Genomic DNA, 27,333 nt, shown 5'->3' on the forward strand with positions numbered 1-27,333 from the left:
ACTCCGAAAAATGCGGAATTTGTGAGTTCTACATTTTGAAACTACTGATACTGGGGAAAGATGGTGTTTTTTTTAAAAAAAAAAAGAAGGAGAAAATCTGGGTGCGTCTTATACTCCGAATGTAGCCCTTCCCAGCCTCTCAAATGGAGGTTTCAGAGCCTGAAAAAGCCTCAGAAATGAAGCTTCAGAAAATAAAGCCTCTGAAAGGAGGCTTCAGAAAAAAAGCCTCCAAACAGAGCTTCAGAAAAAAAAAGCCTCTGAAAGGAACCTTCAGAAAAGAAGCCTCCAAACAGAGCTTCAGAAAAAAATGCCTCTGAAAGGAACCTTCAGAAAAAAAGCCACCAAAACAGAGCTTCAGAAAAAAAGCCTCTGAAACGAAGTTTCGGTGGCTTTTAGAGGCAGAAAAAAAAGTTTTTTCTGAAACAGAGTTTCAGAAGTTTAAGAGGCTGAAAAAAAAGCAAGGCACAGAGCTCACAACCAATGAATATGTTGCTAAAATTCACCTCTGCGAACAGCTGATTGGGGGTATTCCAGGAGGCCGAGCTACCCGCCAATCAGCTTTTTTCTTATTTTCACCTCCAAAAACTAAGGTGCGTCTTATGATCTCAAAAATATGGTAAGTGCTATTCCTATTGCTATTACACTTATAAGACAATTTTCTAGAATGATATAGCAAGACTTGGCCTTTGCTTTTTACCTGCCTCTCAAAGACAAAACTGGTTTTTCTCAAAGAGAGGCTTTAGATGGATTGGGATATTCAAACCAATCCATCAAAGTCTTAAATATCCTGTCAGGTAACTTCCAGGTGATTCTTATGCTAATAATGCTTGTTTAGTTTAAGCTATGTCATTTTTTTAAAAACCCATCATGGAATGTGGATTCAGTCTGCCTATGTTTGGGCATGTTCCTTTAAATAAAGGTATGATCTACCAAATGGAAGGAGGCCAGATCTGTCATTGATTGTCCAAGAAACTTTAAAATAGATCAATCAGCCGGTCTTGTACTACCTCTTTGAAGTGCTGAATTGTTATCAAAATTCTCAATCCAATCTCAAAAAATCTGCTATAAAAAAACCAAAACTTAAAGTAGAAAAATATAAGAAGTACAAGGCATAGATAAGGTTCAAAATCTTCAAAATCAGCAAACCTTTTGGTGTCTACACAAATAGTTCTTTCTTGGCAAATACTGTAATGATACATGGCCACTTCTTCCCAGATTCTTTTTTTAAAAAACTGATTTATTTTACCAACCTAGTCTAAGTTCTGGAATTTCATTGTGGTCGCCCATCTGAGTGTTCCCCTGCTTAATTTTTTGAGATCAGCAATGCTGCCAATTTATGGCATATAAAAAATATACAACCTTTCAGCCCCTTTCTTATTTTGACATTCTGCCCACTAAGCAATGCCAAACTATAATGAATAGTTTTTTTAAAAAAATTCTTGTATTTTGCCACCAAAAAGAGATTGCTGCATGAATCTGTTTGTGAGTTATTAATATCCTATCTATATATATCAGCCAAATTTGACAATAGCAACCTAATGAGTATTGCATGAACTGAAAATACAAACAAATTTCAAAGTTCTATGTTACTTTATTTTATGTACAAGGATCTAATTAAGTTCCAGCAATAATATCAATTGTAAATACATTGTTCAGAAATGGCAAAAGGCATTTATTCACTTTAGCCCATTTACCGTGTTTCCCTGAAAATAAGACCCTGTCTTATATTTTTTGAACCCCCAAAAATGCGCTTGGCCTTATTTTCAGGGAGGTCTTATTATTTTGGGGCGCGTGGAGCAAGACGGGGCTTCTCTTGCCGTCTTACCTGATTTCCAGCTCTGTCTCCCTAACCCTAACCAGAGAAATGGTAGGGACTGGCTGTGCATGCAGTTAAATATTTTCAGGGAGAGCTTATTTTCAGGGGGGCTTATTTTAATGCATGTGCTCAAAAGCCCGAATGGGCTTATTACCAGGGGATGTCTTATTTTCAGGGAAACAGAGTATTGTTTATGAAATACCATTATTCTTAAAAGAACCTATGTATATTATATGTCAACAACCTGATAACATATGTTCCTAAAATAGTTGAGTTTTTAAAATGTCATCTCATATATATTCAAGTCAGGGGTGAAATCTAAAAATTTTCCCTACTGGTTCTGTGGGTGTGGCTTGGTGGGGGGCTGTCTCCTGTGACTGAGTGGGCGTAGCCAATTCGATGTCACTCACAGCCATGCCCACTCAGTCACAAGATCCCCCCACCAAGCCACGGCCACAGAACCCAGTAGGAATTTTTTTTTAATTTCTATTCTCTCATTTCCCTTTTTGCGAGATGCCTACAGCTGCAGCCTTCTTGTGCTGAAAGATGCAGTAGCTGCAGGCTTCTTGCAAACAAAAGTTACCAGAGCTGCTCCCCTTCTTGAATTTGGCCTTGCCCCAGAGCCTCTGCCTGCTCGCCACCTGCTCGCCATCCATTCGCCCTTCGCCTTGGGTCAGGGGCCGGGGTCCAGGGGCGCGCCATTCCCCAAGGCAAGTATCTGAAAGTTACCGGAGCCACTCTCCTTCTTGAATGTTGCGCCGCCATCGCCGCCCTGTTCCATGCACCAGCTGCACAAGCGCACACCATTTATTTTATTCATTCATCAGCGGCAGGTTGGGTGTGCGCTTGCGCCGGCCACTGATGAATTAATGAAATAAACGGTGTGCGCTTGTGCAGCCGGTGCATGGAACAGGGTGGTGATGGCAGCGGTACATTCAAGAAGGAGAGCGGCTCCGGTAACTTTCAGATACTTACCTTTCCTGGCAGCCAGCCGCTGGAGGAAGTACACGTCGCATGGTGAAGGGGGAGTGGGCACTGGCTCTGAGGCAAGGCTGGTGTTGGGGAATGGTGCATTCCCCGACCCGCTTGAGGCAGGCGGCAGCTCCAGGGCCTCGGGGAATGGGGTGTCCCTAGGCCCCATCACCTGACCGAAGGCAAAGGGTCAGCGGGCGGCGACACCTTCCTGGTGTCCCAGTGTCCAGCTTGCAAAGGCAGGCAACTGGAAGCCCATGTGGAAGGCAGGCAAGCATGGCAGGGCTTTGGGAAAGGGAATAAGCTGCTAGCTTCTTCCCCGAAGCCCTGCCATGCTTACCTGCCTTCCATATGGGCTTCTGCTTGCCTGCCTTCACAATCTGACCACTGGGACGCCAGGAAGGCAGCGTGGAAGGCAGGCAAGCCGTGGCTGGTTTGGGGGCATGGCCAGCCAGCCACTGATCCCAGTTCGGTGAACCAGCCCAATCTCCACTACCTACTTGCCCAATCCAGTCCGATCAAGTAGCATTTCACCCCTGATTCAAGGCCCTTCAACTTTTTTCAACTTCAAATCATATTCTACCTTACACAGTGCAAAGAAATGCTCCCTACAAACCACTCTGAAACATTGGACACACATCAAATGATACTATACTATCAAAAATTGCCTGTTTGGAAACTCCCTTTACATGAAGTAAGAATATTCTATTTGAGATCAACCTGTTTTTGTACAAATTGATAAAGTAGATATTCCTTGCAAAAACTTGCTCAGAGCTTGTCAGAGAAGGCAATAAATTTAATCTTAACAAAAAACCCTTTGTTCTAACAGATGGCTTACAATCTGTATAAGAAAGGAGGGGAGGGTAAGTCAGGCATAGTGATGGATCAGTTACTCTTTAAATTCTCACTGTAAATCATGGAGAGCTAGCCAAATGTACATTCCATCTGCAGCGATAGCATTTACAATAGCATATACATCTAAATGTAGATGCATGAAATTACCCATGCACACATACATACGACTTGGAAAGCATTTCATTGCATTCTTTGGTTATTCATTAAAACTCACCAATCTTCTACAAACACACTTCAAAGAGCTACACACTCTACAATTAAGACTTCTAGGATTCATCTAAAACTATTTTCCTTAAGCTCTGTACATGCATATGTACAGAAAAGGAAAGAAAATTTCACCTGGTTGTTCTATCAAGTCATCAATCAAACTAATTATGCACACAGATCTATTTACACAAAAGCTGATGTGTGTAGACTGTAAACATGGTATTTATATTGCTGAGCATCTCGATGTATAATGTTTCTTATTATACATGAAATGAATAATGAATGAAACCCAATACTATTGAATGATTAGACTATATTAAAGACATTATCCATCACAGCTTTGCCAATTCATAGGGCTACTTAAATAATACAAATACTGTCATTTAAATATCAAGATGGGTACATCTCCCAAAAATTCCTTTCAGCCAATTCAAGGGCCTTTTCAGACTGCCTGTGTATGCATGCTCATACATAGAAGATGCTTCTGCAGTGAGTTGCCACAACACTTTGACAAGCAGCACTTGTGGTACTAAAAGAAACGAAGCATCTAAAGAAGACGATTATTATCTTATTATCTTATTATCAATACACTTCCCTTTGGTTTATTGATTTACATAATTCTTACCTTTCTATAGTTAACTATGTTGAGTTCATATAAGGAACTACACCTTGCTGTTAAAGCTTGGGAGTCAACTAAAAACTGCTCATAAACCTTAATAGCAAAACTCAGATGCAGTAAGAAATTTAAACGAACTCCCCCCAGGACTTCGTCAACTCCCGGACCTCCGAACCTTTCGTCGCGAGCTTAAGACACACTTATTCATCTGCGCAGGACTGGATTAGGATTAGTTTTTAAATTTGTGGGTTTTTTAATGGGTTTTTATCATTTATTCTAAATTTTTAATCTCGGCCAATTGAATAAGTTTTTTAATTGTATTTTAATAGTATTTATATTGTAATATTATTGTTTATTTTATCTGGCTGTGAACTGCCCTGAGTCCTTCGGGAGAAGGGCGGTATACAAATTTAAATAATAAATAAATAAATAAATAATAAATAAATAAATAAAAGTTTAGCAACAGCAAGCCTCAGAAAAGGAACCATCCACAAGGAAGGTCAAAAAAGTCAAGATAGTGAGTATAATTGCATGTCTGAAGTCAATTGTAGATGCATTTATAGACTTTACGTGTATATGCAAAAGGAAAGGGCTTTGATAATCAGGTTGTGATTACTATCATAACATCTTTGCTTTACCACATAGGCTCTGCTGTCTATAAAGTTTTTCAACTCTATCCTAGGTACAAGTTCGTCTAAGTTGGATGATATTAAATCACAACAAATTGTTCTTTGTTGAGAACAACTGAAAATTGTTCAGGTGGGATTAAATCACTTAACTTTATGCTTTTATACAAAATTAGATTAAAATAAATAGCATGTCTTTTACCGATTTGGGCAAGTGGGCACATTTAGACTTTTGAGCGGGTCACATACAGCCAATGTTTGTCATGGTTGCAAAATACTTTTTTCCTAGAAGTAAAAAAGTACTGGACTTTGCAGTCTGTTTTATTCTAAGGCACTGTTGGAAATAGAAGATTTTCTTCTTGAAAATAGTGCTTTAATGCACACTAAGTTCCTAGTCATTTTCTACAAATTAAAAGAATCTTAAGCTTGGGAGATACCAACAAATACTCCATTAAGCATATTGTCAGTCTGGGATACTTTGTGACTCTTTATTTAACCATGGAATGGACAAAGTATTCAAAAGTATATGGACATCAGCAAATGAATCAAATGGAATTTGAATTATAACTAGACCTTTTCACAAGTAAAACCAACCATTCTATCAATTAATTCAGCAGGGATAGCTCCAAACTGTAATACATCTAGCAGAAATACTAGTAATATAAAATGGTAATAATAGTCATAACAAGTCCTGAAAAACAATCACACCTTCACATTACTAAAGTTGTAATAACAGGCCTTCTACATGAGAAAACCTTCTGCAAAATAAGAATAAATTGTGGTTATAATTAAAAAAGAAAGTTTTATTTTTACATTTCAGTAATTAAAGCAGAGATCTTTAGTGGTTAAGGCAACAGGCTAGAAACCATGAGTTCTAGTCTCACTTTCACCATAAAGCTGACTAGGTGATGGATGGCATATAAATTTAACTAATAAATAAAATATATTATTATATCTCTCCAATGAGCAACTGCAAAATAACTGATACATTTTCACTACCAAAAATTCTCTCTCTCTCTCCCTCCCTCCCTCCCTCCCTCCCTTCCTCTCCCCTCTCCCTCTTTCTCTCCTTCTTACCTTTGCGGAGAGCACATGTTATGGATAAAGTCCAATATATCCACAAGAAATGTTTAAACATTTTGACCTAAAAAATAGAACAGAAAATAATCACAATGTATATTTTCATAATCTTATAAAACAATCACAGTAAATATCTTGATAATGGTTAAAGAACCAGGCTAAAAATTAGAAGACTGAGAGTTCTAATTCTGCTTTATGCATGGAAGCCAGCTAGGTGATTTTGGATCACTCATTTTCTGTCCTCCGAACACACTTTACAGATTTGTAAAATAAAATTTAAAAAATGTAAAGATTAAAATAGGACTATTGTCCTCATTTTGCACCAACTGTTACTGTCTAACGGATAATAAAGTTTGACTTTTTTTGGAAAAACGAATTTCTTAATTTATTAGTCCCTTAATTATGACCCATACTATGAAATATCTCAACATTTTAGAAGCTGGCAACATTTACACAAAAGCGAGGATAACAAAATTAGCTTAAGGCCTCAATTGGTCTCTAGACATGCACATGGAGGGCTGGATGCAGTGGTGGGTTCCAAATTTTTTTACAGCTCTGTGGGCGTTGCTTATTTTGTGGCCGTGGCTTGATGGTCATGTGATGTGGGAGTGGTTTGGTGGGCATGTGACTGGGTGGGCGAGGCCAACTTGACCTCACTCAGGTCAAGGGATAGGGTTAGGGTTAGAGTGCCTGGCCCCTCTCACCTCAAAGGCCTCAACAAAATACAATTTCCCTGTCTATTTACTACTATTTAACATCCAAAATATACTATTTAATACTACGTATATATGCCATATGTGTATAGTGTGTGTATAGGCACACAAAAAGATACATCATCTACTATATATACTGTATGCATATGTACACACACACACAAACACAGCTCTTCTAAAACTATACACATTCAACCTCACTTATTACATTTGGAAAAACACATCCAGAGTCCACTTTCTGCCACACATTTAACTATAACTTCTGTACGTTTAGAACATTACACACACTTTCAGATGTTCTTCCCTAGCTTGCACATGACTGTTAGAGCCAGGAGAGGTCATGGATTGAGTAAAATGGGGTGAAACTCATTTAACAACACTCTTGCTTAGCAACCAAAATTTTGGGCTCGATTGTGGTCATAAGTCAAGACTATCTATGCCTTGCTCTGCATGGCAGCCTTGTCCTAGTAAACTCTTTCTCCTTTCTGGCAATTTTCCTCTCTGTTAGAGGCATTAAAATAATCCAGATGATATAAAGTTTCCTGCTGGGGCAGGGAGTTGGACTAGATGGCCTCCAAGGTCCCTTCCAGCCCTAGATTGCTGCCCTGTTTCAAAGCATCTTGTGAAGCCACGTCTAGTGCCAGGATTTGTGGTCCTTCCTTCCTCTCTCTCTCCCTTCCTCTTTCTTTTTTCTTGTCTTTCTCTCTCTCTCTCTCTCCCTTCCTTTCTTTCTTTCCTCTCTCTCCCTTCCTCTTTCCTTCCTTCCTTCCTTCTTTGTCTCTTTCTTTTTCTTCCTTTGTCTCTCTCTTTTCTCTTTCTCTCCCTTCCTCTTTCTTTCTTTCTTTTCTATTTCTTTTTTCCTTTCTTGTCTCTCCCTTCCTCTTTCTTTCTCTTTCTCTTTCTTTCTCTGTCTTTCTCTCTCTCTCTTCCCCTCCCTCCCTTCCCTTCCTCCTGAAACGCCAGCAAAACCCACCATTTTGCTCCTAAAGTGGTCTAGGGCAGGGGGTCTCCAACCTTGGCAACTTTTAGGCTTGTGGACTTCAACTCCCAGAGTTCCTCAGCCAGCTTTGCTTCAACTCTGGGAGTTGAAGTCCACAAGTCTTAAAGTTGCCAAGGTAGGAGACCCCCTGCCCTAGGGAACAATCCAAGTCACAACCCACCCCCTAAACAATCCATGTCATATCTGTTTTAGGTGAGGAGGTTCAATTCATCACCCAGTTAAAGACTGAAATGAAACACTCCAGGCTGACAGCATTGCTTCCAATGACATTTGGCTCCAGATCAGATCGGGCTTTTTTTTTTTTTTTTTTGTATGAATGAGGAACACGAAATGAATGAAACAAAACAGCTTCCAGCCTCCGACAGATGCTGAAGTGGCCATCTCCGGTGCTGGATGCCTGGTGCACCTCTTATTTTTGTTGGACCGCTATCTCTTTGGGGCAAGGGTTGATTTTTACAGCATGGCAAGGAACAACAAACAATGCCTGTTGCCTTGGTGGCTGCTGCGGCTGCTGCGGCTGCCTTTACCCCACAGAGGTCCAGCAAGGTCTCACCAAAACACAACATTCGCTCAGGGATGCTTTCTCTTTCCCTTCCCACGGATTGTGCTATGGCGGCTCATTCCCGCCCCACCCCACTGCCACATGAAGCAAATTAAAAGCAGCCCATCTCTCTCTCTCCCACCCCACTCACCCCCCACCCCACTTCCCTTTTACTTTTAATGCACCCTGCTTCCCTCTCCAAATCTCAGGAGGCAGCTGGTCACGGCTTGTGGAAGAAGTGTTCTCCACGCCGCAAAGCCCTCGAGGTGGCTGCAGGAAGTGGGGGGAAAGGCACAGCCTCTGACGCCCCTTGGACACCTCCTTGTGTGTGTGTTTGGTGGGCTGAGGCGAGCCAGAGGAAGGGAGCCCGGGGAACCACGCTAGTTGCAATTAGCCCTTTCCTTCTGCTGCCGCTGGCTCCTCTTCCCTCTCTCTGCTAAGAGAAGTTGGGAGAGGAAAAGTCAGTTGCTTTGCCACGTGTTTCTCCACGTTTCCATCCCAAGTCAGCCACAGCTGCCCTCCCATCTGCTGTTGGGAAGGCGATACCAAGCAAGAAGGGTGGAAGCCCCCTGCGTAGGGAGAGGACCAGGCCCGGCCATGCCACTGCAGAGGCCCCAGCACAGGAGCGCTTACTTGGGCGGGCCAGTGCGGGTAGTCCTTCATCTTGGCACTCCCTTGCCTTCTGCCCTCACTCCCCACCTGGCTGCAGACATCCACCTTCCCAAAGTAACCTCCCGAAGCAACCCCGCCACTGTTCACTTTCGTTTCATGGTGGGAGAAGAAAGAGAGCAGCGGCAGTGTGGTGGTGCTCCAGGAGGGCAGGCAGGACCCAAGGCAGAGGGAAAGGCAAGCGGGCAGCAGTCAGCTAAAGGCCCCACAGAAGCCGAGTGTGCCAGGCCCAAAAGCGAGCGAGCCCTGTCATGTCCCTCTGAGGAGCCGAGCACAGGTGGGTCTCCCTCCACCCCCCATCATCAGCCTTACCTTCTAGATCCTCCACTGGTGTATTCAGCATGCCCAACGGAGCCAGCACATTGGTAAGGCTGACAGTAGACAGCCTTGGTGGAGATGCAGCCACTGCTCTGGGGCTTAGAGGGGCGGCACCACTGCGGTGGTGCTCTGGGAGGGCAGGCGGATGTCCCGGCCCTGAGGCTGTTGCACATGTCCCAGGGCAGTGCAGCAGCAGCATCTCCACCAAGGGCCACCTGCCCACCCAGAGGCTGGACGCCAACCTCAGAAGACAAGTGGGCATGGGGGACCATCGGGAAGACAGTGTGGAAGGTAGGCAAGTATGGCAGGGCTGCGGAGAAGGAAGTAGGCTGTTAGCTCCCTTCCCCGCAGCCCTGCCATGCTTGCCTGCCTTCCATGTGGCCTTCCACTTGCCTGCCATTACAAGCTGGCCACCGGGAGTCCGGGGAAGGCAGGGAAGCATGGCAGGGCTACGGGCCACAGGGAAGGGAGTAGGGGAGGCAGGCTGGGATGGTGTGGAGGAGCAGCAGCAGCTAGGTAGGGCGTAACTTACAGGCTTACCTGGCAGGTACATCATGGCCACTCAGTTCTGGCTCAGTGCTTCAGGGCAGGCAAGCTGCAAGCAAGGACCCACACAAAAGTGAGGAGTGACTGGGTGGAGGGGTGGGGCCAGTGAGTGTCGGGCGGCCAGGGCCAGTGAGCGGGGACCGGTTCAGGGGCGTGGCCAGCCAGTAATCACTACCGGTTCTACGACCTAGCCCAAATTACTGCTACTAATCCTCGCGAACCGATGCAAACCGATGCGGTAGCAACGCACTGGCTGGATGATACATCCAGGAGATGAGTTCAAGAGATGGGACTATCCCAGCTCAGAAATGTCTTTCTTGGGTCATCTTTTTGCCTATCTCTCCCATGCTCTGTGCTAAGAAAAGCAGGTCCTTCTTCAGGAAGAAGATAGCAATGAGTATAAATTGGAGAGAAATTGATAAACTAATTGCCAGGAATGTTATATTTCTTAGTCTTAGACATTGGATTTTCTCTGTGTGCAAAAAAAAAAAAAAAAGATTTGAGAAAGAAGAGTTGTTGAGGCCTAGGAAGAGAGAAAAGAAATTGACAGCCCAAAATGAAATCTGTGTCCCTCAGTGTAGCAGGGATTTTATTGACCAGATTATATATATGCATTCACAGATGCGTATGCATACACACATATATGATTAGGCAACCTGAGACATGTTTTTTTTTTCAAACCCACATTTTAACTTGCTTTTATCTATTATGATAGAAGTGCCACAGAAGTTTGCTGGAAATGTTTTGAGCATAAAAGGGCTACATATAAACATGTCTCAAAATCTACTGTATAACAATCTGGATTTCATTCCTCTCTGGAAAAATGATTCACAAAGAAATGTAACAACCAAATTAGCCCTTTTTGAGGTGATTGGAAATTATAACTGTGCCCCACAACCTCCATTGAAAGTCAGTAAATGACTTAATCTATTCAAGTCGATGGGATTTCATAATTGACTTCAACATGACATGATGACTCTATTCACTTTTTTCCATCATTTGTAAAAAAAGAAAGAAAGAAAGAATAAATTATAGAAAAACTGAACAAGCTGCCAAACCATATTTGGATAAAATTGTGCTGACACATTTATATATGACTAAGTTCCTTTCCCTTAAGAATCCTGAAGCTCAACATCAAAGCTTAGTTTCAAAATATTTTTCAGTGCAGTCATACGCCAGATATAATTGATATGGGCAATAACTGCAGCTGCGCGGGTGATAGAGGGAGCCCCTCGTGGCTCCCGTGTGACACCTATCCTGCGCAGACTGCACTGGCTGCCTGTGGCCTTCCGGGTGCGCTTCAAGGTTTTGGTGAACATCTTCAAAGCGCTCCATGGCATAGGGCCGGGTTACTTACGGGACCGCCTACTGCTACCGGATACCTCTCACCGACCCGTGCGCTCTCACAGAGAGGGACTCCTCAGGGTGCCGTCAGCGAGACAGTGTCGTTTGGCGACACCCAGGGGAAGGGCCTTCTCTGGGGCTCCCACCTCTGGAACGAACTCCCCCCAGGACTTCGTCAACTTCCGGACCTCCGAACCTTCCGTCGCGAGCTTAAAACACATTTATTCATCTGCGCAGGACTGGATTAGTTTTTAAATTCGTGGGTTTTTAAGGGGTTTTAAATGGGTTTTTAATGGGTTTTTAATGGGTTTTATTATTTGCTAAATTTTAATTGCGGCCAAATTGAATAAGTTTTTTAGTGGTATTTTAATAGTATTTATTTTGTAATAGTACAGTTTATTTTATCTGCCTGTAAACCGCCCTGAGTCCTTCGGGAGAAGGGCGGTATAAAAATTTAAATAATAAATAAATAAATAAATAAATAACTCATGCTGACTAGTCAACTGCCATTGGGAATGATTGGAATGATCAACTAAAGATAACTTAATTATTAATGAGTTTGAGTCAATTAATGAATTAATCTATAATTAAGGTTCCATGCATTTCCATCAGGATAAAAATAATAGTAAGGAAGCATACTTATTTTTGCTCTAAGCTGTTTACCAGCAAGTATAATTTTAAGGGAGACTCAAGGATGAAAGGAGCTAAGCCTCTTTTAAGCTGCTCTTTGCTATCTACCATTTTTATATTAATATTTTTAGGTTTTTAAAAATAAATAAGCTGTCTTATTAATTAGTGGCATATATTTGGACGTTTAAAGGATTATAATCATCCAAATATGTAACCAGCAACCATACACTTGATTCCTCTGTGGGACCATCAATCCAACTTTGTGGACTGATGGTCCCACAAAGGATTTTTCAATAAAAATCCAAGGAAATTATAGGCCACTTAGTTGAATGGCTATTTCAGGTAATCATGTGCGTGTGGGACAAGTCAGTGTTTTCAATGAAAAGTCCATGTAAAGATCTTGTGAAAAAGACAAAATCCACACTAAGAACAGAAAGGGAATAAGAAATAGCATTGCTTATAGAAAGGACTCAAGAGTCTAGTGAATAATATTGTGTAGCTGGGAAATGGCAAAAAAGGATTACAAAAATAGTCAGTGGGTTCTCTAAGAAAAGATTACACTATGGGGAGAAGCTGCCTTAGGGTGTGGGGAAGGCAAACAAAGGGAAATATAGGTAGTCCTCAACTTACAACCATTTATTTAATAACCATTAGCAATTACATCAGCACTGAAAATACCTGTCCTCACACTTATGACCATTGCCAGATCCTTATGATCGCTTGATCAAAATTTGGACACTTGGCAACCAGCATATATTTACAATTGACACAGCTTCCTAGGCTCATGTAATCACAGTTTATTATGCTTCCCACCATCTTTCAATAGGCAAAGTTAATATGGGGAAACTTGTTTAACAACCATGCGATTCATTTAACAATTGCAGTGTTTTACTTAATAACCATGTAAAAAAAGAGTTATAAAATCATTTAACAGCCACCTTGCTTAGCAATAGAAATTCTGATTCCAATTGTGGTTGTAAGTTGAAGAGGTAATCAGCTACCTATATCAGGGTTTTTTTTAACTGCTATCTCCTAATACTGTGGCTTTAAAACTTAAAATCAATTGGCTATTTTTTCTGCTCATTTCACTCTCCTATAAATCAATCCTTGATATCTCCAGAAAATTATAATGCTGGGAAAGGTGAAAGGGAATGAAAGAGGACAACAAGCACTAAGGTGGACAGAATCAATTACAATAGTGATGGGTAAACTGCATTAAGAGTTGAAAGGCCAAGTTGGGATCAGATCATTCTGGAGAAAATCTATCTATATCAGGGGTGTCAAACTGACAGCCCGCTGGCCAGATACATCATGTGCAGGCCATGCCCACCCCAGCTCCACACAGGAAAAAATGTTGCGAAACATCACATGATGGCAATGTGACGGGGTGAGTTTGTGATCTATATCAGGGGTCTCCAACCTTGGCAACTTTACGACTTGTGGACTTCAATTCCCAGAATTCCTCAGCCAGTGCATGTTGAAGTCCACAAGTCGTAAAGTTGCCAGAGTTGGAGATCCCTGATCTATATGGTCACTAAGAACGACACAAACATGATGGCACATAATCATGAATCAATCCAAATGTAATCCATTCTGGTAAATTGAGATTAGAATTATCCCTAAACTTTATATAGATAGTCCTCATCTTACAAACATTTGTTTAGTGACTGTTTGAAGTTACAGCAGCAGTGAAAAAAGGGACTTGTCCATTGTAGTCCCATGGTCACGTGATCAAAATTCAGGCACTTGGCAACTGAAATGTATTTAGCACTGCCTTGAGTTCATATAATCACCATTTATAACCTTCCTAACCAGCTTCTGACAAGCAAAGTCAATGGAAGAAACCCAGATTTGCTTAATAACCCCATGATTCACTAAATTGCAATGATTCAATTAACAACAGTGGCAAAAAAGGTCGTAAAATGGGCCATAACTCACATAACCTCTGCCTTGCTTAGCAATGGAAATTACAGGCTGAGTTGTGGCTATAGATCAAGAACTACCTGTATAGATTTCATAACTTCAGATACTTAATTCTGAATTTATGAAGTGCTGTAACTGCTTGAAGATTGAATTATTTTTGCATTTAGTTCAAAATACAAAGCAAACTTCTCTCTTGATTATCGATTTTTTGTATGAATATTTACAGTAACAGAATTTCTGGATCTGAAATCTGTACCTAAAAGTATGGAAGTAAATGGAATGAACCTACTCTGGTTTGCCACTTTATAAGCATATAAAAACCTTACAGATTCTTTAGGCAGAGATAAAATCAGCTAAGAAAACTAGAACTCTGCTTAAAGCTAATTTAGTCCAATTACTACATTCTTGCCAAAAATATGTCAGATTTTCACCACTTCAGAATTGGCTAGTATTTTCTTATTCCACATCATTGATCTTGGCAAGAACAGGAGAAAACACAAATAGTTAAATGTTCACCACGGGATTGGGGAAACTACCCCAAAACTGAAGCTTCTGTAATTAATTTCACATTAAATATTCATCCTTAGAATTCTACTGCTTTAAACTAAATGTGAAAAACAATGAAGAAAATCAATGCTATATTTTATGATGGAGTCATGGTATTCACACCTTAAATGACACTGAATTCAACTAAAGTGGCTTTCAATCTACTGTAAATACTGGAATAACCAATATTTCTTTTAATCCAAAAGAGGAAAGTGCCTTCTAAGACCATTCTTACATTTACCTTAAACCAATGCATACTTTGCAAATAAGAAGGCCTCTAGTTAGATACAGCCTTCTTCCTTTTCTCCATCATACTGGATCCAAACCCATATTGGATCCAAACCCAAAGGTCATCTATCACATAAATATTAAATACTAAATACTAAAATATTCCTTATTTCAGGGAGCATTAAGGCAATACAATTGTATACTAATTTCAATATAAGAATAATTTTCGCTCCCTGTAAAACTTGCTTTAAGGTGTTTTGTTTCTTCTAGTTTAAACAAAGAAATATGAAATCTGGATGCCGTCTAAGAGCCACCAAAGAACATACAGTTTTCTAATTAACTAAACAGCAACACATTAAGTCTCTTAATAAGGCTATGTTTGCTGAACAAGCTGTGACTAAATACTTTCCAGGTATATCATTTTCTAATATTTTATTTTATTATGCTAAACAAGTCAATGAAAGAAAATATGCACAAGAGCATTAAAGAATCAACCCAACCTCAAAATTGATAAATGTAGAAATGAAAAAGGGAAAAGAAAAAAAAGCCAGCATATTATTTTATAAAGAATCATCAAAAGTCTGCATTGTTTTTTCAAAAACATCAACCTTATCAAGCAGTACATATCAATGGTCAAATGATGCAAATCAAAAGTATATTTCTACTTCCAGCATTGCAGAATAATTCTTTTATCCACCTCTATGCCTGAAGAATCCACAATTCTTTACAGCTCGATATATACAAAATACTGATAATATACCCAACAAGAATATATGGATTTTCAACATGTAATGATTGAGCCAGAATTGTTAACCATCCTGCTGACATCAGACCCAAATGCATTAATTGCTGAAAACCAAATCAATAATTAGTCCCTTAATTACATCTCCAGCAGCATGAAGAATGCGATCTAACTAACCTTCCCTATAGCATTCAAATACAGAAAACCTACTTTAGTGTCACAATTTCACATTGTTTACTGCAATTCTCCTTTTGTTCACCAAGACAAGACATTCACATTTCTACTTCCCAAGGCCATATAATCAATACCATTAGTTAATAGCAGTTATATCTGGATGGTGTCACTTTAGCTGTATATGCTTCAGGCTGGATTTCCAGATAAAAAGTTCTAGACTAAGAGTGCCTTTGCTCAGTCTCCCCAGTTTGTTCCCTCTAGATCTGTTGTTCTTCAAACTGTTGAACTCTAAATCCCAGGGCCTCCAGCTGTTGGTTGGATTAACTGAGAAGTAATCCAATGCAGCTGGAAGACCTTAGGGTAATAAGAGTTTCTTAGATGATGACCGCCACTAGGCAAAAACAGAAAAAAAAAATTTTACTTGGATCTTAGGCTGCAATATATTTACTGTTCTTCTCACATCCATACATGAATGCAGCTGTTTCTGATTTACAACTTGGAGAAAACAGAATAAGGTTTGACAGAGCCACCAGTGCATGAATGAGCAAGCAGTCTCTATTGTAGTTCACTGAGGATCAAGCAGGTTCATGAAAGCATGTAAGTTTATGCTGTGAGTATCTTAGAAGAAAGTTTTCTCTGAGCCTTACTCTTTCTCCTACTTTTTTTAAGACTTCTTGAAAAACATACATTTAATGGCTTCTTGCTTCCTGAACAAGTTGATCAGTCAACAGCTGGCCTCCTTGTTTTCAACTATCATGGCTGCCATAAGAAAAGGACTAAAGATCTCCTTTCAACTGGAAAAGTCTTGTTAGATACCTGCCAAAATATAACAAATGTATTTGCTAATGCCTAAATATTGTTTTATCCAAACTGAAGAGAAAAAACGAAGTAGAAAATATAATTGGCAGTTGCTTTCATTATTGCTAGCAAAAAGAAACAATCATACAGCTTACTGCAGGGGTCTCCAACCTTGGCAACTTGAAGACTTGTGGACTTCAACTCCCAGAATCCCTCAGCCAGCAAAACTGGGAGGGAGTTGAAGTCCACAAGTCTTCAAGTTGCCAAGGTTGGAGACCCCTGACTTACTGCATTAAGAAAAGGGGAAGATTGTAACATGCTTTGCCACCTTGGGCCCTCACATATTTTGATTCCTTGTTCCACACACATTTAACACCCTCAGGATTTATTTTGCAATGCTAATATCGGTTGTATCTTCTGGAGATTTAGCTCCCATAAATTTGGCATAGTGTAGTTCAAAGCATATTTAACCAGTTCCATTAAACTTGGTCCCAAGTAAATACACTTAAAATTGCAATCCAAGTTGCTGAAATTGTTTCTCTGATTTCATGCTTTCAGAGAAGCTGAAGAAAAAAAACAATAGATCCTATACTTCATGGGAAGAGACACCAAGGCAGTACTTCCCAACTGTATTCAACTAATAAGCTCCTTGGAGTACTACATCATGTAATGTACTCATACACTCTATTATTCATCATCACATCATCTTCACCCCTTTTAGATTATTGATGGATCATTAATTGCCTAACACTGATTAGGCGCATTATAAATTTTACTGCTTAAATATTCTGTCTTCCATTTAATTAACTTTGCCAGTTTTACCATATTACTGCCAGTTGATTAATTGTTCTGCTGCTCAGTTGGTTAATTTGGGCTATATTCAATTAATCACTGTCTCTTGATTAACTCATTATCACTTGTAGTGATCCAAGTACTACATGGCAGAGTCTTCAAATGATTACGCTGCCACTCCCCACATTTGCCCCACAAAAGCATCGTTTTGTTCCTAGCTTGGTTTTTCCCCCATCAAATTTACATTATTTATATTCTGTGGATTTAAAAAAAAGTTGTCCCACACCAAAAAGCCCATGAGTGCTATATAGATGTAGTTTATTTATTTATTTATTGAATTTATATCGCCACCCATTCGCACATAGCGACTTGCTTTACTTATAAAACCTCATTTAAAACAATAAAACTAATAAAAAAGAATCAAATAAATTAATATAATAAAATCACACACCTGCCCCAGCGACATAGATCACACGAACCGGTTATAAAGCAGATTGCATTTTTTAACTCAATAAATCAAATACAGTGCACCAACCAGGTTGCTGTCCATTATAATAGTTTTGCTTATTTAGATCTGCAGAAATGAGATGTGTTCTTAATAAGCTGCTATTAGTGGTCCATGGTAGATTATGTATTGGCATAAGCTGAGCTCATGTACTGCACTAAAATCAAAGTATGATTGAGTGCAAAGTATAAAATCGCTCCTAAAATGTACTTTAGATATAATTATATCTAATTAATAAGATAATGTTTGTGGAAGAAAAACTTGGCTCAGAGTAAGAAAAAAATGTTAAAGTTGGTATTTTCAGAATGATGTAAATTTGATGTGGTTTTCACATTATACAGGGACCAGAATCTTATGTCATACTTCCTGCTAATACAGCAATGTTTGGACAATCTCCAAGTAACATCAGAAAAATAAAATTAGGTGAACTAAGCAAAGACATAGCAGAACACAAGCACAATTCCCTTTCACTCCAGTTTCACACCTTTTTTTCAACTAGCAATTCAGCCTCCATCAATTTTGTTTTTAAAAAAATCATTTCAAGGCAAACCAAACCCTTGGAAATATATTAGCAAAGAGAATTTATGTGGGTCATTGCATACTATCTTGATCTCAACAATTGCAAATTTAGAAAGAATTGCTGCAACTTACTGTAGTAAAAGGCCACATGGTTCATGATATTGGGAAAAAACATTGACCACATGAACTCTGTGAATTGCTTTGACTGCTGGCTAAGACAGGGGTCTCCAATCTTGGCAACTTTAAGACTTGTGGACTTTATCTCCCAGAATTGGGAGTTAAGGCTGAGGAATTGTGGGAGCTGAAGTCCACAAGTCTTAAAGTTGCCAAGATTGGAGACCCCTGGGCTAAGAGGTAAACAGGTAATGTATCACTTCAAGGTTTTCTAGTCTCTTGGTTCTTAAGTTTTACAGACATGGGCAGTATCATGAATACAAGACTGCTTTTTGTAAAATAGGACATCTATAAGACCTATTGACAAGGAAGTTCTTTTCTTAATAGCAATGCCCATTGGTCCTGGGTATGAATCTCAATACTTCTATGATCATTCTCTTGTTTGGTTTAACATTACTAAGTGCTGGATGATACTGGAAGGACAGTGTAGTACTGGCGGTATCAAACTGGCAGCCCATGGGCCAGATGCATCACATGCCGGCCATGCCCACCACAACTCCACAAAGGAAAATAATGTCATAATACATTATGATATGTCACATGAAGCGATCGAGTTTGACACCCTTGGTGTTAGTGCCATACCAAGCCATAATACAGGTAGCCCTCGACCTACCACAGTTAGTTTAGTGACCAAAGTTACAACAGTACTGAAAAAAGTGGTTTATGACTGTTTTTCAGAGTTACAACCATTGCAGCATCCCCATGGTCACATGAACAAAATTCAAATGCTTGGCAACTGACTCATATTTATGACAGTTGCAGTATCCCGGGGTCATGTGATCACCTTTATCTATCTTCTGACAAGCAAAATCAATGGAGAAGCACGATTTACTTAACAGATGTTTTGCTAATTTAACAACTTTAGTGATTCACCTAACAATTATGGCAAGATAGGTTGTAAAATGGGGCAAAATGCACTTTAAAAATGTCTCAAAAAATAACAAATTTTAGGCTCTATTCTAAATCCTATTTTAATAAGGCTAACATGAAGAAGTATGTTACAGGGAAACTCAGTGTTGTAAAAGAATAATATGATAACATCATTGTGTAACCCTACCCGTTGAGGGAGACCCACAAAAATTAGAATCAGTGATGCTCTTGTACTCTAAGTGTCAAGGAAATGAAACAGAAAAGAGGAAGCTACTGTTTATCAATCTCTGCAGTGTCCATTATGCTTTACATCAAACAATAAGCCATTGTTTACATTTAATTCAAAATGGCTGGGTTATGAATTATGCTACATTAAAATCAAGCCAATCACATTATGCTTAACACAATACAGAAGCAATGTAGGAGACAACATGGTGCAAAGTTAAAAGTGGTAGACAAGGATCAGAAAACCAAGGTTTCATCCTATCCTGGTCATGAAAGCTCTTTAGTTGACTTTGGTTTAGTCCACAGGTGTCAAACTCGCGGCATCATGTTGCCATCATGTGATGTATCGTGATGTTTTTTCCTTTCCGGAGCTGGGGTGGGCATGGCCTGCGCGTGACGCATCCAGCCCTTGGGCCACCAATTTGACACCTCTGGACTAGTCAATCATGAAGGAGCATCCCCATATAATCTGCCTGAAGCTATTGGAGGAAAGGCAAGATGTTAAGCTGATAAATAGGTAGCCATCAAGTCTAAATCAGCTACTCACTAGCAGCAGACTAGTCTATCTAGTCTAGTATATCAGAGAAACAAATACACCATACCTGTAGCAATAGTCCAGACCCTAATTCATGTCCCCCTACTATTATTAATCTTCTCATTGTTCCCATCACCCATCTCCTTCTACTTATGACTGTATGATTGTAACTTTGTTGCTTGTACGACCTTTGTTGCCTTATTATTTATATTGATATTGATTATTTCCTGATTGCTTATTTGTACCCTAGGGCTATCATTAGGTGTTGTACCTTAGAATTCTTGATGAATGTATCTTTTCTTTTGTGTACACTGAGAGCATATCCACCAAGACAAATTCCTTGTGTGTCCAATCACACTTGGCCAATAAAAATTCTATTCTATTCTATTCTATTCTATTCTATTCTATTCTATTCACTCAGACAACAAATACTATATCAATAGAGGAGAATATTTGTAGTTCAGGACTGAAATGAGGGATCCTTGGTGCTCTCTGAGCCTGGTAGTTTTCTTGCAGATGTTTCATTAGCCAAATTAGGTAACCTCAGTGCACTGATGATGTTACCAAGTTTGGGTAATGAAATGTCTGCAAGAACAAAAAAGACCACGAACAACCCCTCAACAAATATTGTCTATATATGTGTTCGTCTTCCATAACACCAGGAGTCGTGTATTTTGTCCATCTTCCTATGTGAAATAAGTTATTGTATTGTTCAAACTGTGATAACCAAAGTAGTACTAAAAAAAAAAAAAAACCAGGGAAAAGAGTGACATGTCCTCAACTGTGATGAAATGTACCCCTGCAGAAGCAGTGGAGAGTTTTGGCAACTGTGCAGCCCACAACTGGAGGAAGGAGGAGGACAAGGTTCAGAGTAGCCACACTCTAGAATTCCTTGGGATATATCTAGGTAATAAATTTTTATCTTTAACTTGGCGAAAACCTGCCCATTAAGTATAAGCAAATAAGGATTGAACTTAATTGGATATCACTGTCTGTCTGGGCTCGGGCCTGACCTCCACATTTATGAATAAGGTGTTCTTGAACTTAACTTAAAAGTGCTGGTTATAATTTTTGTTTTTTTCTGTATTTCAACTGGACTCCACTCTTTACAGCTCCAGTCATGTGTCTGTCTTATCTATTACATAACATATTTTATAGATGTTACAAATAGTAACATGAAAGTTATACAACAATGTACTAATTTTTAAGATGCTATAAAACTGTTTTGAAAATCAGAAAAGTGACGTCTCTGTTTTCTGTTGGTCTACATACTAATTACTTATTGTGGAACAGTTATGAAAGTATACCAATACTTATATTCAACAGTGAAAAAATGTTCTCATAGAGTACATAAATATTTTGCCATACTCCAGGGAAAGGAAAAGAGGTCCAGGCAGAACATCATAATGGCTTCAAAATCTAAGGGACTGGTTTGGATAAAACTCAACAGCGCTTTTTCTTGTGCAGCTATTGATAAAAATAGGATCACCAATATGATCACCAACATGATCGCCAATGATGGATATGGCACAAGAAGAAGAATAGGACATGAACATATGATACAACAAATTATTTACTGTTATCACCTTTTTCTGCTATAGCAGCTTCCCTAGTCTGTTAGTACCGGGTGGAGATGAAGAAAATTCTAAGGCAACCTGTTTGAAGGTCATGAAGTTGAATTAATATGACATTGCAAGATATAATCAAGGGGGAACCTAGTTGGAACTGCCAGGCATTTACTGGAGGCATATACTTTTAAAAGTCAGGTAGTGTTGAAAGCATAGATATGATCTCCCAAATCCAATTCCAACTTGTCCATGAGTTCAGTGAGTGACTTTGAGGCCAAATCAATCTCTCAACCCACTTTAGATAATTTAATAATGGGAAAGCTATCTTCCCCCACCCCTCTTGGGTGATCTTTGTAACAGTTTGCCATGCCAGATATATGCTTATATTCTGTGCTGACTCAGCAGCATTTGGTTTGCCTCTGTATTCAGTTATTATGAATGCTGATGGTCTGAGGAGGTTGAGCTCTTATGAAACCATTGATGTCCCATGGTCTCTTTGAGACAGGCCAGTTCATTGTTGAAGGTCCCTAAAGCCCAGAATACACCTTTTCATCCTAGAAATGTCTTTCCAAGAGTTCCCTGCTAGTCTTCATGTGGCATGATAGCAGTGTTCCAATATCTAAGGGGTTGCCATAAAGGGAGCCAACCTATTCTCCAAAGCACCTGAAGGCAAGACAAGAAGCAATGGATGGAAAGTAATCAAGGAGGGAAGCAACCTAGAACTAAGGAGAAATTTCCTCAAAGGTAGAACAATCAATTAGTGGAACAACTTGTTTCCAGAAATTGTAGATGCTCCAACACTGGAAATTTTAAAGAAGAGATTGAACCACCATTTGTCTGAAATGATATAGGGTTTCCTCCTTGAGGGAGTTGGACAGAAGATCTCCAAAGGTCCCTTCCAACTCTGTTATTCATCCTTTTCCTTCTTGGTTTACTGAAGAAGATGCTGGCTAATAAAGCAGACACTAGAACACCCCTCCCTACACCGTTCCACCGCCTTTCATTCCCCGCGGCCACTGCTAGCACCATCTTAATGTATTCCTTAAGTTGTCGGGATGCCAAACCCCAGAACCTCCCCCGCATCCCCCCTCCCTTCCTCCCTTTCAAATCTCTTCCCACCACCTCTTTTTCTCTCGCGCGCTCACACTTCGTCTCCGTCAAACAAAAGGCGCCAGGCCAATGGCTCGGGACTTCCCAACTTCACACACCAGGACGAGAAGAAAGGACAAAGGATCCAGACTCCCTCCCAGATGAAACGTCCACGTGGCTGCCGGAGGACCAGACCTCCCAAGCTCCCTTTCTCAGCCCCGGGGATGCGCCTGTTGGGAGCGCCTTGCTTTGCTGCGAGCGCACTGGGGAGAGAAAGAAAAAAAAAAGGGGGGGGGGGTTCCGAAGGACTGGCGGGAATGAGTTCCGAAAGCCAACGCCTCCTAAACCCGCGCTGGGGAATCTTTTTGAGGGGGGCAGCAACTTTGGCAAATTTATACTCCTGCTGTGTCTCCGGGGGCGGGAGCCTCGTTTCACCAGCCAAACGATATTTTCACACAGAGAAAGACGTGGAGTGGGCACGCTCCTCCCTCCCGTCCTTTCCTCCCCCCCCTCCCCCACGATGGACGAAAATGGGAACAGGCTTTTCTTTCTCCAGGAAAGAGGAAAACGTGGCTGTTGGAACATAATCTTCCCCATCACTCACAGCAGAGGCAGCTGAAGGAGCCATTCCGCCTAACTAACCCTTTATTTGAGGAGAACCATGCGTGCCTTCCCCACTTCTTTTTATAAAAAAAAAAAAAAGATCCAAGAGTTCGTTGAGGACACCGGCCCGTAACATGGGAGGTCAGGGAACTTAAAAATGCCAGCCAGTTGGGTGTTACAATGAAGGAAAATCAGGGCAGATAAAGGAGTCAGCACGGACGTTCTCCCTCTCCTTTAGATTAATAACTACGGGGCTGCTACAGACCTGCTAGGTTTTCGGTGCAACTCGAAAACCCTGTGGATGGGCAAAGTACCCAAAGTTCGCTAGAAAGAGTAGCCTGTCTTTAGGAATGGGCGGCTTCCGAGACGGAAGGGAAGCAGAGGGCAAATTCCTACCCCTGCTTGCACAGAATCGCTTCCTTACATGCTTGTACCTCTTTTCCCGCCAGCGCTGGCGCTATAGCCCAGGGAGAGAACAGAGCACTTTAAGAACAGTTTCGTGGCCCAAGTAAATCCCAAATTGAAGGCATATTGAGCCAGAACTTCAACACATCTTTCATGTCGCTTCCACATAATCAGGGCTTGAACTTAGTATATAGATCCTGGGAATCTGGGCTTGTTCTTTGCGTTCAAAATATACCTGCTCGTAAGGCGATGCTAAATTGATAAATCAACCCATAACTGGGGTGAGGTAGTATCTAAAATCACAAGCCAATCAAAGATCTGTACGCAAAAGAGGCTAAGAAAGGCTAGGGTTAAACTAACCCAAGCGTGATCTGTTGTGCGAATGCTACAGCTAAATTATTCACTGAAATTAAAACGCGTTGTGTGAACACAGTCTTTTTAGTTTGCCGCGAAACTCCCCTTTCCCAAAAAAGAAACAAATGTCTCGGAGGAAGCAGAAAAAATATCGGCAAGTGGATCGTTAGCCATTCGTGGCTGATACCATGAGGTTCAGTAACTAGATTAGTAACAAAAACTTTGTGTCAGCTAGAATAGCAGACACAAACTTTTCCTCCTTGTAAGAAATTTCCCAAGATGCTGCCTATGACGTGACTGAATCTCCTTCACGCCTTCGACCTTTAGAGTTTCTCCAGCAGAGGGAGCAGCGGAACTGCGCAAAGACGCGCCCGTCCCTTCCAACTTCCTAAGACTCAGGAGGTGTTTTTTTTTAAGAAGCGCAAACGACTCTCCTTCCCGGGTCCCCCGTTTTTGAAGCACCGGCGCCGGGAAGCGCCGGAGCTCCTTGACCTGGGAAGGCTTTTGCACGCGCCGCCTGGTTCCGAGCGGCCAGTCCATTCATTTACTCAACAGAAAGGAGGTTTTTCCCGCGGCGGTGTCCTTCGCGGATCTCTTTCGGGGTGGCAGGAATTGCTCCCGCCTGTTTGCAAGGAAAGAGGGTGTGTCGCAGCCGCTGGGCGGGGCAGGACGGGGGGGCTTATTCTCCAGCTTGCTTTAAAGCGGGGAGGAAGCAAAAGAGAGAAAGAGAAAACCCAACCCTAGGGTTTCTCAGCGTTTGGGGAAAGGGGAAGAGTCTGCCTAGAAGAAAGCAGCTGGGATGGAGAAGACGATTAGTTGGCGATGACATAGACTTTTCCTGTAGAAAAACCCTGACACTCCCCCCTGCACCGCCCCCGTAACATTTGGAGCCCGCCAAAGAGATCGAGCCCAGAACTCCTTGGCTGCCGCCACGCACAGGAAAACTGAGATAAACGCTCCGAAAGAAAAGGCGAGAAAGGGAGATTTTCTCACTTCCCAACCCCCACGCCCGACTCGGCAGCAACATGCCGAGACAGACAAAACAATGCTCCCAACACATTTAGATTCACAAGAAACGCAGTCCCCCTTTCCCCCTGTTCCCACCCCGCCCGCCCGCCAAACCACCACACCCACCCCGATTTTTCCATGTTGCATTCATTGCTAGCTAGCCAAGTCTTACTCATTTTGGGGTGAAGCGACTTGCTCTCTCCCGGGATGTTGCCCTTTGCAATCTGGATCAGTAGGTCAGTTAAACAACATTAGCTTTTGTAACCTAGGCAGATGATTAGATAGAGATAGATAGATAGATAGATAGATAGATAGGCAGACAGACAGACAGACAGACAGACAGACAGACAGACAGATAGGCAGATAGATAGACGGATAGATAAGATATAGAATGAATAGGTTTTTCTCTTCTCGCAACTTATTTCAAAGAACAACTGATTTCGAACTTGGAGCCTGAAATCACATAAAATTGGCGACGGGGGTGGGGGGTGGAAATGGGTTACCCAATCCTCGCAGAAAAGCCTTGCAGGGACCTCACGTTAGTGCTAAAGTTTGTCACAACAGCGATTTACTTCCCAAAGGCTTTTTCCCTCTTAATTTCATGGGTTGCTTTCCCGGCAAGTTTTCTTTTTTTTAAATAATATCCCATTCTTAAAACAAAGCCCAAAAGTGATCGATGGAAGCGATCCCCGTAAAACCGGCAGCGCTTCTCCGGGAGGCGAAGGAAGCAAAGGGAGGGAATTGGGATGGTTGAGCATCCGCGACGCCTTTTCTTCTCTGACCTTTGTGATCTTCCCCACCACCTCCGGTCCCCCCTGGTCACTATGGTCAGAGGAGACCCGACTCCCCCCTTATTCTCCGCCCCAGATTTTTCTGCCAGGAAATCTCCGCGGCCAAGCCTGGAAAAAGAGAACCAAGTGTTCTCCAGGAATCCCCCAAACCAACTCCACGGCTTCCACCGCCCGGCTCAGCCCCCGCAGCCGAACCTGCTCGCCAAGTCCGCCGCTTCCCAGCACCTCCTTCCCTCCGGAGCCGCTTTGTGTCTTCCAAACCCTAAAAGACGCTTCCTTCCCAGCCATTAACCGTTTCCGAGCCGCCGGACTCCCCTACCTTGCCTCCCATTCAAGAACTCTTGCCTGGCCACTCTCTCTCTCTCTCTCTCTCTCTCTCTCTCCCCATTCTTTCCACTTTTCTTTGTTCTCCCCCCCCCCCCCAATCAATATTGTGCATTACACTCTGCCTCTCCGCGAAAAGCGTTGGCCTTCTCCAAAGGTACGAATGAAACAAAGCATGAAAGAGCCGGCGCCTTCAAAATCATCCTCATCAGGTCTTTTTTCTTCTTCTCCCCAACCCCTTCGCTTTTACCAAACTCTTTTGTCTTACAAGTAATCCCCGCCACCTCTTAGGTGTTCCTTCTCGCCCGCCCTCACTTGACCAGCAGAAAATAGAAGGGAGGGTGGTATAGTTACCTTTCAGAGCAGTTTATTGCAGAGACTGCCAAAAAGAAAAAGGGGGGTGGGAGGAAAGGGGAGGGAGACAGAGAGAGAGAGAGGGAAAAAAAGAGGAGCCCCAATCAGAGATGGCTGGTAATCCAGAGGCTCCCTCGGGGGCGAAGTCCCCCTATCTAGTAGCCACTTGGGAAACGGGTCCTTCGGGGGCTTCTCTTGGCGCCCTCTCTCCTGCGGCGGCGAGCACCTGATCCCACCCGGGCGCGAGAAGCGCTGCAGCTCCCGGCAGAACGAAGCACCCAGCGCGCTTTGCCTGCAAGTTCAAATGCGGACTTCACCACCCATCATGATTATATCGGGTCCCGTCAGCGTTTCGAGAGGAGGGGCCCTGCCTTGCCTCTCCGAGAGGAGGGCTCTTCTGCTTGCACACCCGCCGAGGTTCGCCAAGACCGAGCCCAGAGCCAACGAGGGGCAGCAGCGGGAGAGCGGCGGCGACGGCGGCGGCGGCTTCTTCCTCCTCTCCCACCCCTCCTCGCTCCCCTTAGCCCCAAAATCTCCCGAGAAGCTCTGCAGACCCCCGACGCCGCCGCGGCACCACATGAGGTGGGGAGGGAGGGAGGGGTAATAGGCGTCTATCACGCTTTCCTCCCCAGGGACAACAAGAGGCTTCAAAGGGCAAAAATTGGGACAGGAGAAAATCGGGGCGCAAGCTGTGAATGGGGGCTTCCTCCTTGTGATTGTCGGCGGAAAAAAAAAGTGTGCGAGGTGAGAGGGACCGCGGGTGTGCCGAGGGTCCTTTTTGAGCCGCCCCACCAACTCTCCAAAGATGGTTGAAAGCCAGCCAACGTTCAGCGAAGGCCGGTTTTAGCGGGGCTAAAACCAGTAGTCTGGCAA

The 27,333-nt window shown here is 42.1% G+C and overlaps 1 protein-coding gene across 6 annotated transcripts in view; it reads right to left on the bottom strand.

Annotated features, from left to right (window-relative positions):
* VCAN (versican) overlaps positions 1 to 26,814 on the bottom strand; it is a 111,105-nt gene extending 84,291 nt beyond the window's left edge. For 2 of the 6 annotated variants that reach the window (XM_058169631.1, XM_058169630.1), the window contains exons 1-2: positions 26,461 to 26,809; positions 6,170 to 6,236 (exon numbers count right to left, since the gene is read on the bottom strand). In XM_058169631.1, the coding sequence (XP_058025614.1) occupies positions 6,170 to 6,230 (61 nt within the window). In that variant the 5' untranslated portion in view covers positions 6,231 to 6,236; positions 26,461 to 26,809. Of the gene's footprint in view, positions 1 to 6,169; positions 6,237 to 25,977; positions 26,050 to 26,460 lie in introns of those variants that run through there. The other 4 variants (XM_058169632.1, XM_058169633.1, XM_058169628.1 and 1 more) reach the window with 3 other exon arrangements.
* Between the last annotated feature and the right edge of the window lie 519 nt (positions 26,815 to 27,333).

The sequence above is a fragment of the Ahaetulla prasina genome, chromosome 2 (genome assembly GCF_028640845.1).
Source record: "Ahaetulla prasina isolate Xishuangbanna chromosome 2, ASM2864084v1, whole genome shotgun sequence".
Classification (NCBI taxonomy): domain Eukaryota; kingdom Metazoa; phylum Chordata; class Lepidosauria; order Squamata; family Colubridae; genus Ahaetulla; species Ahaetulla prasina.